The sequence below is a fragment of the Amblyraja radiata genome, chromosome 48 (assembly GCF_010909765.2).
Source record: "Amblyraja radiata isolate CabotCenter1 chromosome 48, sAmbRad1.1.pri, whole genome shotgun sequence".
NCBI lineage: Eukaryota > Metazoa > Chordata > Chondrichthyes > Rajiformes > Rajidae > Amblyraja > Amblyraja radiata.
Window position 1 is genome coordinate 4,355,384 of NC_046003.1, and position 18,838 is coordinate 4,374,221.

Consider the following 18,838-nt stretch of genomic DNA (forward strand, 5'->3'; position numbering starts at 1 on the left):
AGAGACGGCATCAAATAATGCTCGCGAGTTTCGCCCACCACGAACTACAGTGGCCGTTTACAGTCACAAGGCAGTGCCTATGGTCAAACCAAGAGGCGCTAAACAAAAACCAAAGTATGGCCGGGACCCAAGTTCAGCCAGTTGTTATCGTTGCAACGTTATTCACTCGTCCCAATTTTTTCAGTTCAAAATGACCAAGTGCTATAACTGCCAGAAGAAAGGCCACATCGCCTCAGCATGTCGGGCCAAGCATACAACATGAAACCAACAATCTGTGGGTATCAAGCAACAACGCCGGAGAGGAGTGCACAACTTGGAGGTGAACCTAGATGTAAATTAACTTGGGTTGTACTCCATTTATGCAAACAACATCGAAAAGTCTACCACCAGCCAAGGCAAGGACTTTCGAACGAAACTATTGATTATTAAACAGTTAATCGATATGTGTATTCACACAGACACCATTGTTTGAGAGTAAGGTCAAGCTGAGAACTTACTCGGGCGAAGTTTTGCAGACATGTGGACAATTGAACTCTAAAGTTCAGCATAATGGTCAGTCAGTAACACTGCCCATCACAGTGGCCAGCTACTGAAATAAACCAACCCTCCTTGGAAAGGATTGGCTGCGTAGAATAGAATTAGACTGGAAGAACATTTTCAACGTCAATTTGCCCAAATCACGTTTTGAAAACGTCACAAGCAATCATGCAAACATTTTTGCTGACAGTTACACGGGAATAACAGGGTACTCTGCACACATTCTGCTTAGGCAAGATTTGAAACCTGTTATATTGTCGACCAAGACCTGTACCATATGCACTAACGCAACAAGTGGAGGTAGAACGGAATGGAGTGCTCGTGAAGATAGACCAGAGTAACTGGGCAACACCAACTGTGGCCGTACCCAAGGCTGAAAAAACTGTTCGACTATGTGATGAATACAACGTCTCAATCAACCAAGCCGTTGATGACGAACAATATCCGTTACCAACCTCGCAAGATCTTTACGCAGAACTTAGCGGAACAAGAGTATTCACTAAACTGGATTTGTCTAACGGTTACGCCCAAATCAATGTCTGCAAGGAAAGTCAGCAGTACCTGACTATCAACACACATAGCGGCGTGTATTCATATACAAATATGCCCTATGGTGTGAAATATTCCCCAACACATTTCCAGTCTGTGATGGACAAAATGGTACAAGACATTCCGCACTACGTGTGCAACCAGGATGACCTACTGATATTCACAGAGGGCATGGTAGAACAACTTGAAATCCTTGAGCAATTTATCACACGACTGAACTGGCACAACGTCAAATAGCGACAAAGTAAATGTAAGTTTGCGCAGTCAGAGGTAGTCTACCTTGGACTCAAATGAGATGACAACAGACTTCGCGCCTTGAAGGCGAAAGTTGAAGCAATAGTTAATGCTCCAAAACCCAACAATGTGTCAGAGCTACGATCATTCCTTGGGATGGCGCAGTTCTATGCACTATTCCTTCCAGGTTTAATAACTGTGCTAAAGCCACTACGTGATCTGCTACAAACATATGTGAAATTGTCGTGGGGAAAGGAACAGCAACGTGCATTTGACATCTGCAAGGAAAACTTGACAAGTGACAAACTTCTTGCTCACTACGATACGACACGCGACATGAACCTTGCTTGTGATGCTTCAAGTTATGGTGTCGGTGCTGTGATCTACCACATAATGAATGACGGGAAGGAAAAGCCTATTTGTTTTGCATCCCGCACCCTATCACCGAGTGAACGCAATTATACACAAATAGAAAGCGAAGCACTCTGCATCGTGTTCAGAATCAAGAAATCCCATCACTTTGTTCTCGGCAGACCATTCATTCAAGTGACTGATCACACGCCACAACTAGTGATACGTGGTACCTAGTCAGCTATAACTTCCATGGCGGCATCAATGATGCAGCGCTGGGCAATTTTGCTGTCCCAGTATGTCTACAATGTTGAGAAGAGTAGAGAAGCTCCAAGTGCAACGCAGCAGCAGATGTGTTGTCCCGGTCGCCACATGAGAACTCTGACGTGGGAAGTGAGAACTCAATCTACACACTGGAAGTTGTAGATGGAGATTTTCCAGTGAATGCAACATAAATTGCAGCAGAAACAAAAAAAGACAATGTGCTGAAGTGGGTCGATGAACAGACATTGAACGGATGGACCGAAATCGATAGTGGATTGATCTCAGTTCTGAACTCAGAGGTGAAGCCTTTCTGTAATCGACTCCATGAATTATCATGTGAGCAGAAATGCATTAAGTGGGGTTACAGAGTGGTTGTACCAGAGTCTTTGAGAAACAAATTTAGGAACGAACGTCATGACGAACATCTTGGCATTGTAAGCATTAAGTATTTTGCCAGAAGTTATGTGCATTGGCCTGGTATTGTCAGTGACATCGAGTGACTGGTGAGCAAATGTAGCGTCTGCCATAATTGCCGGAGTAAACCTCCAAAAACACCACTGCAACTCTGGTCATGGGCAAGTCGATTTTTCAGAGAGTTCATGTAGATTTTAGTGAAAAGGGTAATGACATTTTCTGGTATTAGTAGATAGTCATTCCAAATGGTTTGAGGTTAAGTATATGGGGCCAAGCACTACTACTGAGCGTACCATAGATGAGTTGAGATGCATTTTTACATGCCATGGTTTACCGGAAGAACTTGTTTCTGCTAACGGGCGGTTCAGAGCGTTTTAAAGAGTTCATGCAGCGGGACAAAACACACAATTGTCCCCGCATACCATCCAGCTTCCGACGGGGCGGCGAAAAGGTATGTTAGAGTTGTCAAAGATGCTTTCAAGAAACAGGTTATGCAGGGTAGTTCAAAGTTCAGCATGAGACATCGTTTGGCTAGTTTCTTGCTGAAGTACAGAACCTCACGAAACACAACAACTGGTTACTCACCTGCAGAACTGTTGGTGAAGAGACGGCTAAGAATACGCCTAAGTCTTGTTCAACACAATTTGACCTTGAGAGTTGAGCAAAAACAGTTAAGTCAAAAACGCCATTTTGACGCCCACAAAAAGAAGAGGTACCTTGAGCCAGATGAGCAGGTTCGTGTTCTCAGTCCTCCCAACCAGTCCTGTCGAGAAATATGGGATGTTGGGAAAATAGTGGAAATGTGTGGAACAAAAAGATTCTTAGGTAAAGTTGTAGATAGGAATAAAAGTGTTCATGTTGATCAAATCATTCTAGCCAAAGATGAAACATTAAATGAGAACGAAGTGTAATCCCTGAGTATTTATCTGAAAGTGAGTTGGAAGAGACCGCTGTGATTGAAACACAAAGTTCAGTTAGTACAGACAAAGAAATGGACCCCTCTGGTCAAAGTCAGGGTACTAAAACAGAGCCAAACAAGCCTGCGTTGAGTAAACACCTAAAGCTGTTACACCTGTTACTGTTAGACGATCAGGCAGGATCCGTAAACCAGTAGTCAGATGAGTTTTGTAAGTTAAGTAACTCATTGTCTATGTAAAGCGAAAATGTGTAAATATGTAAAATAAATATATAATGTTTAACATTTAATATTTCATTAATACTGGTTTAAATCAAGTATCACAACAACAAACTTGTAACTGTGTACTTAGATGTAATACTTAAAAAGGAGAGCAGTGTAATGTATTCATGCATATTCATGTATATGTCCATGAGTGGTGTTGTATATAAGCAGGGCATGTTGGGTAATTAAAATCTATCTCGTGATCCAGGCAACCTGCATGTAAGTTGTTATTCAATCTGCCGATCGGAATATAACGATGGACAGTACAGATTTAAATTTAATATGGACATCACGCGGGTAGGTGGGACGAGTATAGCGATGAGATGTTGGCCGTTGTGGGCAGATTGGGCCGAATAGCCTATTTCCACGCTGTCTATAACTATGTGCCTGTCGGCCACTACAGGCTACGATTTAAAGGAATAATCTCGTAAGTCAGTTAGTGTTAAAATGTATTTCAAGATTTCCATGGGGATCACGTAAACGTTAACAATATAGTGAGTAAGTATATGATTCTCGATGTAGGAGTTGCCATTGTTGAGGCAAGCCAATTCAGCGAACGGGCATTTAAAGAACCGCTGATGATGGAGCTGTGAACGTTTCCAAGCTTAAATATCACAACGAACGCACACTTGAATGTGGCTCTTGTCACTAATGTGGGAAGTGTTTCATGTACAAATATAGATGGCGAAAGCAAACGCAATAAGTAGAGGGTTCGTTACGCAACGTTCCATATAGATATTTAGGATTTGATTTAACTTTGACAGATAAAGCCCAGTCGGCTGATGTTGGGAGATGAACGGTTTGCAGAAATCTCGATGGCGGTGAACACTTGTGCGGTGAATATTGGTTTTCTCCGAAGTACCCGAACGATTGTTCAGCGTTGTGGAGCATGACGTGAATAGACACGTGCTACTTCCTTCACATATTATGTAGCAATAGGTTTTCTCATCGACTGTGATCAATATGGAATTAATGACACACAACCGCCCCGCAAGGACATTCACTTTCCTTCAAATAGGGGAACATTTTCCATTCAGCCATTCCATAATCAAATAAGGTATTCGCCTAGATGCCATTGGAGGATAAGCGGTGACAAGGTGATGGGCGAAATACAGATTGTTAGAGTCATATATGAGATCGAAAAGATATACTACCCGATCCTGGCTATTCTCGGTGTTCCGGGTAAGTAATGAGAGCTGCCGTTTACGCTTTGAATATTTGTTAACCCGGCTGTATGTCTCTCGAAACTGCCTCTTTTAATTTCAAATGCTGTGATTGCATTATGCCGAGGAATTATTGAGGCGCGAGCGAATCTTGGTGTGACAGACACTTTGAACATCGCATTTTACAGGATTAAACGGTGAGGTCGGCAACTTCTCGGTGTTTGCATTCGTTAAAATCGAGCACAGTCACGTTGTGTTGCGTCCATTATGACCCATGGTCCAGTTCCAGCTGAAATTATGGAACGTACAAAGTCACAGTGGATGGTGGAAATGCTAAATGTTAAAGGAAACCCATCAGTAAGTGGGGCAGCAGCTGTGTCGGTCAATGTTTCAATTCAGTGCCCTTTCACTGGGTGATGTCGTGGCTTAGATTATCACAGTAGGATCGGGTGAATTGCAGAGAACGTGTACAACTGCAGACTCAAAGTGAATGATTAACCATCTAGAACTGAATCATGTTTCTGTCGAAATCTTCCCAGTCTCCTCTTTGCTTCACCTGACATTCTCCTGGGCTACCGTGGAATTAAAATCTGCGTTCCAGATATAATTTCATGTTTGCCGTTTAGTTCGATTGAGTGATTTCTAAAACTTCATTTGAAAAGAAAGTTCCACCGCACCGTGGTACTGTGGGATGTACTTCACAGTGTGGGGAGAACGTGATTTGTTACCTCTCTATATGATCTCCGTGTAACAGAAAGTTCCACCGCGGTACTGTGGATGAACTTCACAGTGTCAGGAGAACGGAATGTGTTACCTCTCTATATGATCTCTGTGTAACTTGACAAGTGCAATCATTTGATAGCACGACCCCCTCCTCAATTGCAGCTCTACTCTAAGCTCAAAATTACCATAAATCACACGTTCCCTTCAGATAACGTAAAAGAAAAGGCATTATCTGGGTGAATTGCAAAATAGAAGTTAATCGATACTTACCAACTGCATGGTAAACGCCAATCTGACTCACGCCAAAGTCTGATACTGAACCACATGTCTACGGTGATATACATGCATTCACACAACATAAACAGACCGCGTAGTTTATGGGTGGTTATGTTACTCAGTACATTACTATATCGTATTATTAACCTTTATTCATTGAGACCCATAACCTTGTTTTTTGATTCCGTAATTATAGATGGAATGTTGAACTCGCAGATGATCTTCATCCAAGTAAAGTGTGTTTGTTCACGGCGTTTAACTCATGTAAATCACATAATGCAGAGGTTGCAATCACCTTGCACTTGAAATATGATCATTGTTTTTTGCATCACAGTGAACCTGGTGACAATTGTGATCCTGCGTCGAAGAAAGTGTGGTCTCTCCAGATGTGTGACCCGCTACCTGGTGGCCATGGCAGCGGCGGATCTACTGGTCATTATCTTTGACCTGATATTGCGACAGATTCCGATTGCTCATTATAATATTTGTGAGGTCCATCCGCCTGTGTAATATTCACGCCGCCCTGCTTTACGCAGTGACCGACTTTTCTGTTTGGTTCACCGTCTCTTTCACCTTTGACCGATTTGTTGCAATCTGTAGCCAAAAGCTGAAGCATAGATATTGCACTGAGAAAATGGCGACTGTGGTTCTGGGCACGGTGAGTGCATTTAGCAGTGTCAAGAATGTTTTCTGGTATTTTATGTACACAGCTTCGTACAGATTGGCGAATACTCCCTGGTTTTGTTACATGGAAGTACGTGTTATGGCTTCACTGACCTGGACAACGATTGAGTTTCTTCATTATCTTCTCACCCCCGGTGTCCCGTTTCTATTGATTCTGCTGCTCAATGCTTTAACTGTTAGACACATTGTGGTCGCCAGCATAGCCCGCAGGAGACTCCGGAACCTGAAAAATGTGAAGAGCTCCAGTGATCCCGAAATGATGAATCGCAGGAAATCCGTGATATTGTTGCTATTAATCTCCGGAAATTTCATTCTGTTATGGTCGATAATGTCATTGTACGTGATAAATAGACGTTTGTGTTTTGGACATTGTGCTCTTTCCCTTCCTACTTTTGTATCGGAAATAGGATTTATGCTTCAATTACTTAGCAGTTGCACAAACACGTGCAGATATGCGGTGACACAGACGATGTTTAGGAAGCAATTGTTGACAATGTTAACGTATCCCCTTGCTCGACTGATAAGATTCATTAAACATTGAAAAATGATGAAAAGCGGAGCATTTAAAACATCTGAATCAAATATTAGAATCAGACCTGTGTGGCAAGCAGGGTTGGCCGCCATTGTGACCGCGCTACGTATCAACCATCTACTTACACTAATCTGAATGATTATATTCTCCATACATTGGATTAATCCCAGTGCCCTTCCCCACAATCGATATTAAGCGGCAGCATCGGAGGAATTCACCGAGGACGCACAACGTCCACTTTGCTTGTGGTGGGAGGTAATGGATACCTTCGGGCTAAACATATGTCGTCACAGAGAGAAAGCGTAAAGTGCACAAGCCAGCAGGCGGGGTTAGGACTGAACCAGGGCCTATAGCTTCATGAGGCAGACGCTCTAATAGCTGCGATACTCTTCTCCGATGTTCCCGCTCATTTTACCGCACAGTCTCCAACAGTAGCTTCGTTGCAAATACGGGGCATTCAGTTATATACTGCTCATCCCATGTTTTCACTCTTGTTGTATCTATCGTTGTCCAAATCAGTGTATAAACCCAGGTAAAGTAAATTAAATAATTCTAACACTGCTCGGTGCGTACCCCGACTCAGACAGTTCCTGGGCCGAAACCCTTCTTTTACATCGGGGAGACTATGCGGAGGTTGGGCGATCGTTTCGCCGAACACCTCCGCTCAGTCCGCAATAACCTACCTGAACTCCCGGTGGCTCGGCACTTTAACTCCCCCTCCCATTCCCAATCCGTACCTCTCTGTCCTGGGTCTCCTCCAGTGCCAAAGTGAGCAACACCGGAAATTGGAGGAACAGCACCTCTTATTCCGCCTGGGTTATTTGCGTCCCGATGGCATGAACGTTGAATTCTCCCAGTTTTGCTAGCCCTTGCTGTCTCCTCCCCTTCCTTAACCCTCGAGCTGTCTCCTCCCATCCCCCCGCCCCCGGGCTCCTCCTCCTCCCCTTTTCCTTCCTTCAGTGATTTAAGGGTTCAGTGAGTTAAGGGTTCAATGATTTAAGGGTTCAGTGATTTAAGGGTTCAGTGAGTTAAGGGTACAGCGAGTTAAATGTACAGTGATTTAAGCGTTCAGTGAGTTAAGGGTACAGTGAGTTAAGGGTACAGCGAGTTAAATGTACAGCGAGTTAAATGTACAGTGAATTAAGGGTACAGTGAGTTAAAGGTACAGTGAGTTAAATGTACAGTGAGTTAAGGGTACAGCGAGTTAAAGGTACAGTGAGTTAAATGTACAGTGAGTTAAGGGTTCAGTGAGTTAAGGGTACAGTGAGTTAAGGACAACAAAACTCATATGTCAGGGTGTTATTCATTGATTACAGCTCGGCATTTAACACAATCATCCCCTCCAAACTTGCTACCAAACTCGCAGAACTGGGTCTCTGCGCATCCCTCTGCAACTGGATCCTCGACTTCCTCGTCCACAGACCACAGTCTGTTCGTATTGGTGGAAATGTGTCAGCCTCGATTACAATAAGCACGGGAGCACCTCAAGGCTGCGTGCTCAGCCCCCTGCTGTACTCACTCTATACCCATGACTGCGTAGCGAACCATAGCGCGAACTCCATCATCAAGTTCGCTGACGACACCACTATCGTGGGGCGTATCACTGATGGGGATGAGTCAGAATATAGAAGAGAGATCGAGCAACTGTCCATATGGTGCCAGCACAATAACCTGGCCCTCAACACCAGCAAAACCAAGGAACTGATTGTGGACTTTGGAAGGAGTAGGAGGGGGACCCACATCCCCATTTATATCAACGGGTCGATGGTTGAAAGGGTCAAGAACTTCAAATTCCTGGGCGTGCACATCTCTGAAGATCTTTCCTGGTCCGAGAACACTAATGCAATTATCAAAAAAGCACATCAGCGCCTCTACTTCCTGAGAAGATTACGGAGAGTCGGTTTGTCAAGGAAGACTCTCTCTAACTTCTACAGGTGCACAGTCGAGAGCATGCTGACCGGTTGCATCGTGGCTTGGTTCGGCAATTTGAGCGCCCTGGAGAGGAAAAGATTACAAAAAGTAGTAAACACTGCACAGGCCATCATCGGCTCTGACCTTCCTTCCATCGAGGGGATTTATCGCAGTCGCAGCCTCAAAAAGGCTGGCAGCATTATCAAAGACCCACACCACCCTGGCCACACACTCATCTCCCTGCTACCTTCAGGTAGAAGGTACAGGAGCCTGAAGACTGCAACAACCAGGTTCAGGAACAGCTACTTCCCCTCAGCCATCAGGCTATTAAACCTGGCTCGGACAAAACTCTGATTATTAACAACCACTGTCTGTTATTTGCACTTTATTTACAATTTATTTATTCATGTGTGTATATATGTATATCATGGTATATGTACACATTGATCTGTACTGTAGTAAATGCCTTACTATTTTTCTGTGCTTAAGCAAAGCAAGAATGTCATTGTCCTATACAGGGACACATGACAATAAACTTACTTGAACTTGAACTTGAACCGTGCAAGTGGGAGGGATTCAAATTTCTAGGGAATTCGAGCCAGTTCTGGGGGAGGTGGGAACAGTACAAACTTCTGCCGCATGGACGACTGCAACTATCTTCACACTGGCATCAGCCAATTTACCCTATCCCGCCTGCAACTGGTCCAAAACGCCGCAGCGAGATTCCTGACGGGCACCCGAAAAGGGGGCCACATCACCCAGATCCTGGCCTCTCTCCACTGGCTCCCTGTGCGATTCTGTATACATATCAGGACCCTCCTCTATGTCTACAGAGCCCTCAATGGGCTTGCCCCCTCCAACATTAAACGTCTTTTCACCCACCACTCCACCTCCAGCTCCATCAGATCGGCCGATTTGGGGCTGCTGAATATCCCGCAGTATAGGCATAATCTTACAGGCGACCGCGCCTTTGCGGTTGCAGCTCCTTGACTGTGGAACAGCATCCCCTTTCCCATCAGAACTGCCCCCTCCATCGACTCCTTTATGTCAAGACTAAACACTTATCTACACTCCAAAACCTTTCCTGACATCCACTGAGGGAGGGCTATAAGTATATATGTATGTAGTTTGTTTGTTTATACTATTCGTATAACAGATATAAAGCACTTTAGCCGACGAGAGTTGTTGTTTAAATGTGCTATATCAATATCATTATGGAGAAGGTCAGAACTGGGCCTAGGGTTGAGATTTTTGATTGGAGAAAGGCTAACTTTGATGAGATGCGAGATGATTTAAAATGAGTGAACTGGGACATTTTGTTTTATGGGAAAGATGTGGAAGCGAAATTGAGGACATTTAAAGGGGAAATTTTAAGAATACTGAATCTTTATGTTCCTTTTCGGTTGAAAGGAAACAGTAAAAATTGGAAAGAGCCCTGGTTTTCAAGGGAAATAGGACATCTTGTTCGGAAAAAGAGGGAGATCTACAATAATTATAGGCAGCATGAAGTAAATGAGGTTCTTGAGGAGTATAAGGAATGTAAAAAGAATCTTAAGAAAAACATTAGAAAAGTTAAAAGAATATATGAGGTTGCTTTGGCAAGTAAGGTGAAAGTAAATCCAAAGGGTTTCTACAGCTATATTAATAGCAAAAGGAAAACGAGGGATAAAATTGGTCCATTGGAGAGACAGAGTGGACAGCTATCTGCAGAGCCAAAAGAGATGGGGGAGATATTGAACAATTTATTTTCTTCGGTATTCACCAAGGAGAAGGATATTTAATTATGTGAGGTAAGGGAAACTAGTAGAGTAGCTATGGATACTATGCGTTTCAAAGTAAAAGAAGTACTGACACTTTTGAAAAATATAAAAGTGGATACGTCTCCAGGTCCTGACTGGATATTCCCTAGGACATTGAGGGAAGTTAGTGTAGAAATAGCCAGGGCTATGACAGAAATATTTCAAATGGCATTAGAAACGGGAATAGTCCCCGAGGATTGGCGGACTGCGCATGTTGTTCCATTGTTTCAAAAGGGTTCTAAGAATAAACCTAACAATTATAGACCTGTTAGTTTGACTTCAGTGGTGTGCAAATTAATGGAAAAGGTACTTAGAGATAATATATAAGCACCTGGATAAACAGGGTCTGATTAGGAACAGTCAACATGGAATTGTGCCTGGAAGGTCATGTTTGACTAATCTTCTTGAATTTTTTGAAGAGGTTACTAGGGAAATTGACGAGGGTAAAGCAGTGGATGTTGTCTATATGGACTTTAATAAGGCCTTTGACAAGGCTCCTCGTCGAAGGTTGGTTAAGAAGGTTCAACTGTTGGGTATAAATGCAGGAATAGCAAGATGGATTCAACAGTGGCTGAATGGGAGAAGTCAGAGGGTAATGGTGGTTGGCTGTTTGTCGGGTTGGAGGTAGGTGACTAGTGGGGTGCCTCAGGGATCTGTGTTGGGTCCTTTGTTGTTTTTCATGTACATCATTGATCTGGATGAAGGGGTGGTAAATTGGATTAGTAAGTATGCAGATGATACCAAGATAGGGGGTGCTGTGGATAATGAAGAGGATTTCCAAAGTCTACAGAGTGATTTAGGCTATTTGGGAAAATGGGGTGAAAGATGGCAGATGGAGTTTAATGCTGATAAATGTGAGGTGCTACACCTTGGCAGGACAAATCCAAATAGGAAATACATGGTAAATGGTAGGGAATTGAAGAATACAGTTGAACGGAGGGATCTGGGAATAACCGTGCATAGTTCCTTGAAGGTGGAATCTGATATAGATAGGGTGGTAAAGAAAGCTTTTGGTATGCTAGCCTTTATAAATCAGAGCATTGAGTATATAAGCTGGGATGTAATGTTAAAATTGTACAAGGCATTGGTGAGACCAAATCTGGAGTATGGTATACAATTTTGGTCGCCCAATTATAGGAAGGATGTGAACAAAATAGAGAGAGTACAGAGGAGATTTACTAGAATGTTGACTGGGTTTCAGCAACTAAGTTACAGAGATAGTTGAATAAGTTAAGTCTTTATTCTCTGGAGTGCAGAAGGGGGGTTAAGGGGGGACTTGATAGAGGTCTTTAAAATGATGACAGGGATAGACAGAGTTGATGTGGATCAGCTTTTCCTTTGAGAATAGGGAAGATTCAAACAAGAGGACATGACTTCAGAATTAAGGGACAGAAGTTTAGGGGTAACATGAGGGGGAACTTCTTTACTCAGAGAGTGGTAGCGGTGTGGAATGAGCTTCCAGTGGAAGTGGTGGAGGCAGGTTCGTTGGTATCATTTAAAAATAAATTGGATAGGCATATGGATGACAAGGGAATGGAGGGTTATGGTATGAGTGCAGGCAGGTGGGACTAAGGGAAAAAAGATACTCGGCATGGACTTGTAGGGCCGAGATGGCCTGCTTCCGCGCTGTAATTATTATATGGTTATATGGTTTATATATATGTGTGAATATATATATGTGTGTGAATATGTGTGTGTGTGTGAATATATATGTATTTGTGTGAATATATATGTGCGTGTGTGTGAATATATACGTGTGTGTGTGTGTGTGTGTGTGTGTGTGTGTGTGTGTGTGTGAATATATATATATGTGTGTTTTTGAATATATATATGTGTTGTGTGTTTGAATATATGTGTGTGTGTGTGTGTGAATATGTGTGGGTGTGAATATGTGTGTGTGTGTGTGAATATATATGTGTGTGTGTGAATATACATGTGTATGTGTGAATATATGTATGTGTGTGTATGTGAATATATATGTGTGTGTGTGTGAATATATATATGTGTGTGAATATGCGTGTGTGTGTGAATATATATATGTGTGTGTGAATATGTGTGTGTGTGAATATATATGTGTGTGTGTGAATATATATGTGCGTGTGTGTGAATATATACGTGTGTGTGAATGTGTGTGTGTGTGTGTGCGTGTGTGTGTGTGAATATATATATATGTGCGTTTTTGAATATATATGTGTTGTGTGTTTGAATATATGTGTGTGTGTGTGTGAATATGTGTGTGTGTGTGAATATGTGTGTGTGTGTGTGTGGATATATATGTGTGTGTGTGAATATATATGTATGTGTGAATATATGTATGTGTGTGTATGTGAATTTATATGTGTGTGTGTGTGTGAATAAATATATGTGTGTGTGCGAATATATGTGAGTGCGAATATGTGTGAGTGTGTGCGAATATATATGTGTGTGTGTGTGTGTGAATATATGTATGTGTGTGTGTGATTATATATGTGTTTGTGTGTGTATGTGAATATATATGTGTGTGTGTGAATATGTGTGTGTGTGTGTGTGTGAATATGCGTGTGAATATGTGTGTGCGGATATGTGTTTGTGTGCTTGTGTGTGTCTGAATTAATGTGGGAGTGAATATATGTGTGTGTGTGTGAATATATGTGTATGCGTGTGTGAATATATATGTGTTTGTGTGTGTGAATATATGTATGTGGGTGTGAATATATGTGCGTGTGTGTGTGAATATATATATATATATATATATATATGTGTGTGTGTGAATATATCTATGTGCGTGTGTGTGTGAATATATATATGTGTGTGAATATATGTGTGTGTGTGAAAATATATATGTGTGTGTGTGTGTGCGAATATATGTGCGTGTGTGCCAATATATATGTGTGTGTGTGTGGGTGAATATATATGTATGTGGGTGAATATATGTGTGTGTGAATATATATATATATGTGTGTATATATGTGTGTGTGTGTGTGTATGTGTGTGTGTGTGTGTGTGTGTGTGTGTGCGTGTGTGAATATGTGTGTGTGTGTGATTATATGTGGGTGTGTGTGAATATGTGTGTGTGTGAATATATGTGTGTGTGTGTGTGTGAATATATATGTGTGTGTGTGTGAATATGTGTGTGTGTGTGTGAATATATATGTGTGTGTGAATAGATATGTGTGTGTGCGTGGATATATGTGTGTGAATATACATTTGTGTGCATATATGTATATGTGTGTGTGTTTGAATGTATATGAATGTGTGTGTGAATATATATGTATGTGTGTGTGTATATGTGTGTGTGTGAATAGGGGTTGCACGTACGGTCACAAAGTCATACGACTTCACGCACGGAGACGCTCAATCCACTGGAAGACATCCGTCACTTCCAGTAAATGTTCTTACTGCAAGAAACGCGTACTTTCCTATCTGTTAAAACCGCCAAAATGTTGAATTTGTGCTCTGAAAAAAAGTTGCGGAATTTGGGGTAAGTGTGAGAGACAGCTACCCAACATTAGAATTCCAAACGTGAAATGAAATGAAGGTAAAGAGAAGCGAGATTTGAAGGGACAACATCAGCTAATGTGCTTGGTAAACATTGGCTGTGCAGATATCGTAATTGAAAATATTGGGATTAGCGTGTTTGCTCACTGCATTTCATCAACAGTACGGCATTAGATTCCTTTGGTATCTAAAAGTTCTCAGAAGTGATAAATCTGGCTGTAAAATTTTCTTCAGATGCGTTTTCATTTTGTACATAAAAACCTACTTGAGATCCATGGGCGATTTAAAAAAAATACAGCCAGATTTATTACTTCTGCAACTTTTTAGTTGCCAAAGGAATCAAGAAAAAACACAAATAATGCTTTAGTGTTGATGAGATGTAGTGAGCAAACTGCCAATGTTCGCTAAGCATCTCACTGGAAGATGGAGTTGGAAACAATGGTAAGTGCCTACCAGCAGTACATCGCGTGTAATCCATTTGGTGTAGCGTGACCCGACTGCCGTGAAACCTCCCTATATGTGTGTGTGTGTGTATATATATATATACTAGACTAAGTGGGACCCGTTGGGTCCCGGCCTCACACAGGAGGGCTGGACACCCAACACAATATTCCACCTCTGCACCAATTCCAATATCGCTTGTCAGGGGGGGGGGGGGCACTTTCTGTTGCGCTAGTATGAGTGTTGTGGTGCGAAGGTACTGGTCTCCAGAGGGCTACTATGGAGTTTGTGGACCAAATGGATTTTTGGGCTGGCAGCTCAGTCACTGAGACCTGGCAGTACAGTGACTAGGACCTGGCAGGCTGGCGGCTAAGAAACTGCCAGAAATTGTGCCCAAAACAGGTGACAGACAGTATGAGAGATAAGAGGGAGAGGGTGGACTTAATTGATTATTGGGCTGGCAGTTCACTAACTCACGGCTCGTGGGCTGGCAGTGCAGTCACTCACGCCTCTTACGCTGGCAGTTCACTCAGTCATCCCACCTACCTTCACCCCCCCCCCACTCTGCTCCTTGCCATTACCCTCCCACCCACACATTCAGTGCATCTCCCCACAACCTCCCCCCCCCCCATGCACTCTTAGTGGCTCTCCCACTGAGCAGCCATTCCTGCCTATTTGGTTCTATTGTGATAAAAGAACACACAGGCATTAAAAGTGCAAAAAGGTTTTATTAAAGTTTAAAATGTGAATGACTCTTAAAATATAAGAACAATTTAAATGTTAAAGATGAGAATTAGTAAAGTTCTTTCTTGTTGTGTTCTGCTGCTCACTGCCTCTTGATGACTATTTCCTGTTGATAAAAAAAGACAATTTTAATATAGAGAAAGTCAGCGGTCACATTTTAAGAAGGAAAATCTGAGAATTTAACTCAAAGTCATCATTCAACGAAGCACGCTATTAATGACAACATTCTTGGTCGATGTTCCTTCCTTCAGGAAAACTTTGACATTTCCCTTCACCTTTCCTCGGCTAAGAGCCACATACAGTTGTCCATGCTGAAATACCGGTTTGTCGAGGTAGATCAACACCTGCTGCATTGTTTGTCCTTGTGCTTTATGGATCGTCATAGCAAAACTTGATTGAATGGGGAATTGGGTCCGATAAAGGGGAATGTCTTCTCCTTCTGTCAAAATAAGTGCTATCCTCGGAATGAGAACAATGTCACCTTTGAAGGCCCCAAGTTGATCCTTGCAACGATCAGATTATTGTGTAGCTCTTCCACAATCATCCTCGTTCCATTGCATTGCTTTGGCGGCTCCAAGTTTCTCATTAATATGATTGGAGATCCATTTTTCAACTCCAATTTGTGTGGTGGTAATCCAGAGAGCTCGAGTGATTCGAGGAATTCTGTTGGGAAGTGAGTATCATGAGTTCCCTCAGTGACAGCATTGAAAGAAAGGTACTCCTTAAGAATTCCGGGGAAGTGTTTGATGCATGTAGAATTGATGCTTCTCATGGTTTCGTTGTGAGGAACCAAGATACAATTGTTGGAGAATAATTCTGCAGGATTGTCAAATGTGGGATAGATGAAATCAATACAATCCTCCAGTGTTTCTGCTGATAGAAGCAGGTCTTGTAGAATTTCAATTTCATCGTCTTCATTCCTTAAAATCGTGTCATCTCCGACTTTCAACAAAAATTGAGAATAGTCGCCTTCTCCCTCTGTAAGTCGCACATTTGTGTGCAATTGAAACTTGGTGAAAAGTCTCCACAAGTAGGATTTCTTGATGCAGGCATTTTCAACATCAGCATCATTACCCCTTTTCACCACAGCAAGTAGTTGTCGAAAATCGCCACAACAAACGATAAGAATGCCGCCAAAAGGCTTAGTGTTGCTGCAGACATCTTGATGAGTTATGTCCACCGCTTCAAAGCTTTCTCTCCTAATCATTGGACATTCATCCCAAACAATGAGTTTCACTTGCCTCAGGAAATGTGCCGTCTTAGAATTGTTCTCGATGTTGCACAATGTATCCTCGGCCACTTGGATGGGTATCTTGAATCGAAAATGTGCAGTTCTTCCACCAGGCATTAACGTAGCTCCTATCCCAGACGATGCTACAGCAATAGCCACATCACCTTGACCTCTAACTTTGGAGAGGATCAAATTAGTGATAAATGTTTTTCCTGTTCCTCCTGGTGCTTCAATGAAAAACATTGAAGGGAGATTATTTTTCAAGGAGTTGCACACCTGCTCATCATTCAGCAGAGGCTCATTCTGCTCAACAACTGCTGTTGTTCATTTTTATCATATTGCAATTCCTGCAGCAATTCTGGATTGTCGCCATCAAGGTGCATCCTTCCATTTCTTGGTTCTGGCAAATTAATGAATGCCATTGTCTTGTTGTAATTCTCCAGCTTGTCTTGAATATCGAACAGAGCCTGCTCATGATGCTTCTCTTCCATCACGATATTAGGATCATTCATTGTTCTCCGGTCTTTTTCAAGGTAATCTTCAGACATTGAATCCTTGACGTGATCCCATAATCGTCGAGCATCGTTGATCTCAGTATTCGTCAACAAAACAACAAACAAATATCTCATTGTACTGAGGAGTCTTGTGTTCTCAGCATCTTCCATTGTTTGTTGCCAATGTCCGTCAGTCTGCAACAAACCTCTTTGTCTGCCGACGTCTTTGAAGAAAGGATACATTTGTCCGTCATGTGTTTTCAATGAATCAAAGGATACTGGCCCTTGTATGTGATACAGAAGCAGTCCAGGTAGTAGAGGTCACCAGATTTTGGAGACACGGTATACACTCGTCCCAGAACGTCACGTCTGGAGATCTTCTCCTGTATAGAGCGTATGAATTACGTCCACACCTTGTGCTGGCGATAAATGGCTTTGGGAATCTCTTACTGCATGTTCCTTTCTTCCAACATGGAGAGGCGTGGTTGCAGAACGGTCCGTGAATCATGTGCTTGAGTACCAATTCACACAGCTCAGGAACCACTTGCGGGTCTGGTATTTCAACTTGCACAAATGTGTCAAAATCATTTGGTGTTGGCTTAGTTGCTTCATCAAGCCACAGCAGACACTGCAAATGAGGCAGGCCTCTCTTCTGATATTCCACAGTGGAGACAAAAGCTATACAGTTGCCAAAGAGGCCATTTGGTCCAGTGACGTACTTGATGAATATCTTCATTTTCAGATCAAAAACACTTGCGATCAAGTCTGGTCTATCACACGGCTCCTGACTGTCAAAGAGGGACGGTCGGATCTCGCTCCAGTTCGGATTGCAAGTCATGGTAATGAAGAATGAAGCATTGCCATACTTCCGAACGTGCATCATGGCGTCCTGGCATCGTTCCATCATGTATCTCGGTCCACCGACAAATGTCGAAGAGAGGATGATGCGCCTTCCGATGTTTTCCAAATCATGATTGTCGTTTAATGCATCCATAAGGCCTTTATAAGTTGTCGATCTCAACGATGCTTGATTCAGGCGAAAATAATTCAATCTCTCCGCCTCAATCTTGGCTGCCATATCGACGACATTGTTGAAAGTCGTCCTCTCAAAAGGTGATTGAATTCATTATCGCGATTCATGATCCTATAGGCATAATATCGCATTGCTGACAATTTCCAGTTGTTTCTCATTTGGAGTTGGTAATGCCATCCATCATCTCCATGTGGAAAGTAAAGGATGTATTGAAAACTATCATACGACCTATGAGACTCCGAAATGGTTTGCAGGCCTCCTCCTCTTTCTTTCAAGACAGTGCCGTGATGTTGCTTGAGGGTAATTATCTTTTGGTATTATGACAGCAACTTCGTTGGCAATTTGTTCGTTAAACCGTCTTTCATGTTCCAAAGCTAGACGTTGATTTGGATCTATGATGATTGATGCCTCTGATAAACCTCGAATTATTTCCTTTGCCATTGTAAGTGTTTCAATGTAAGGGTTGTTTTGATTTATCAAGCGTTCAAGCATTGCAACAACTTCCCTTTGAATACCAGCATTTTGCAGGATACCCATTCGCAATTCAATGCTATCTTGGGGGTCCATGAAATAGATCTGCAAGAATCGACTTTGTTGGTCTGGGGCAGGCATCAATGAACCAATGTAATGATGAACCTGGCCTTGAATGATGACTGAAGGATTCCATCCGGGTTGCACCACTTCCTTGGCACCGAATGACGTCAGTTGAAATAAACAGTTGTATTGTCTAATATGCCTTCTGAACTCCTTTGCTTGTGCAGTGTCAACAGTATACAATCTCATGAGTTCATCAGGCAGTGT

The 18,838-nt window shown here is 42.4% G+C and overlaps 1 protein-coding gene across 1 annotated transcript; it reads right to left on the reverse strand.

Moving 5' to 3' along the window:
* Positions 1-6,127: 6,127 nt before the first annotated feature.
* Positions 6,128-18,082, reverse strand: LOC116968956. The gene is made up of 2 exons (XM_033015944.1): positions 17,455-18,082; positions 6,128-6,285 (listed from the first exon to the last, which is right to left on the reverse strand). The coding sequence occupies exons 1-2, from the start codon at positions 18,080-18,082 to the stop codon at positions 6,128-6,130; spliced, it is 786 nt and encodes a 261-aa protein (XP_032871835.1).
* Positions 18,083-18,838: the final 756 nt, after the last annotated feature.

Bases quoted from the DNA above. Each gene is read 5' to 3' on its own strand.
- LOC116968956 (XM_033015944.1), bottom strand. From the start codon at position 18,082: ATGGCAGCCAAGATTGAGGCGGAGAGATTGAATTATTTTCGCCTGAAT. The intron at 6,286-17,454 runs GTAAGAGATTCC...TTTTGGCTACAG, and splicing joins TTGGAAGAAAGGAACATGCA to ATTGCAACAAATCGGTCAAA.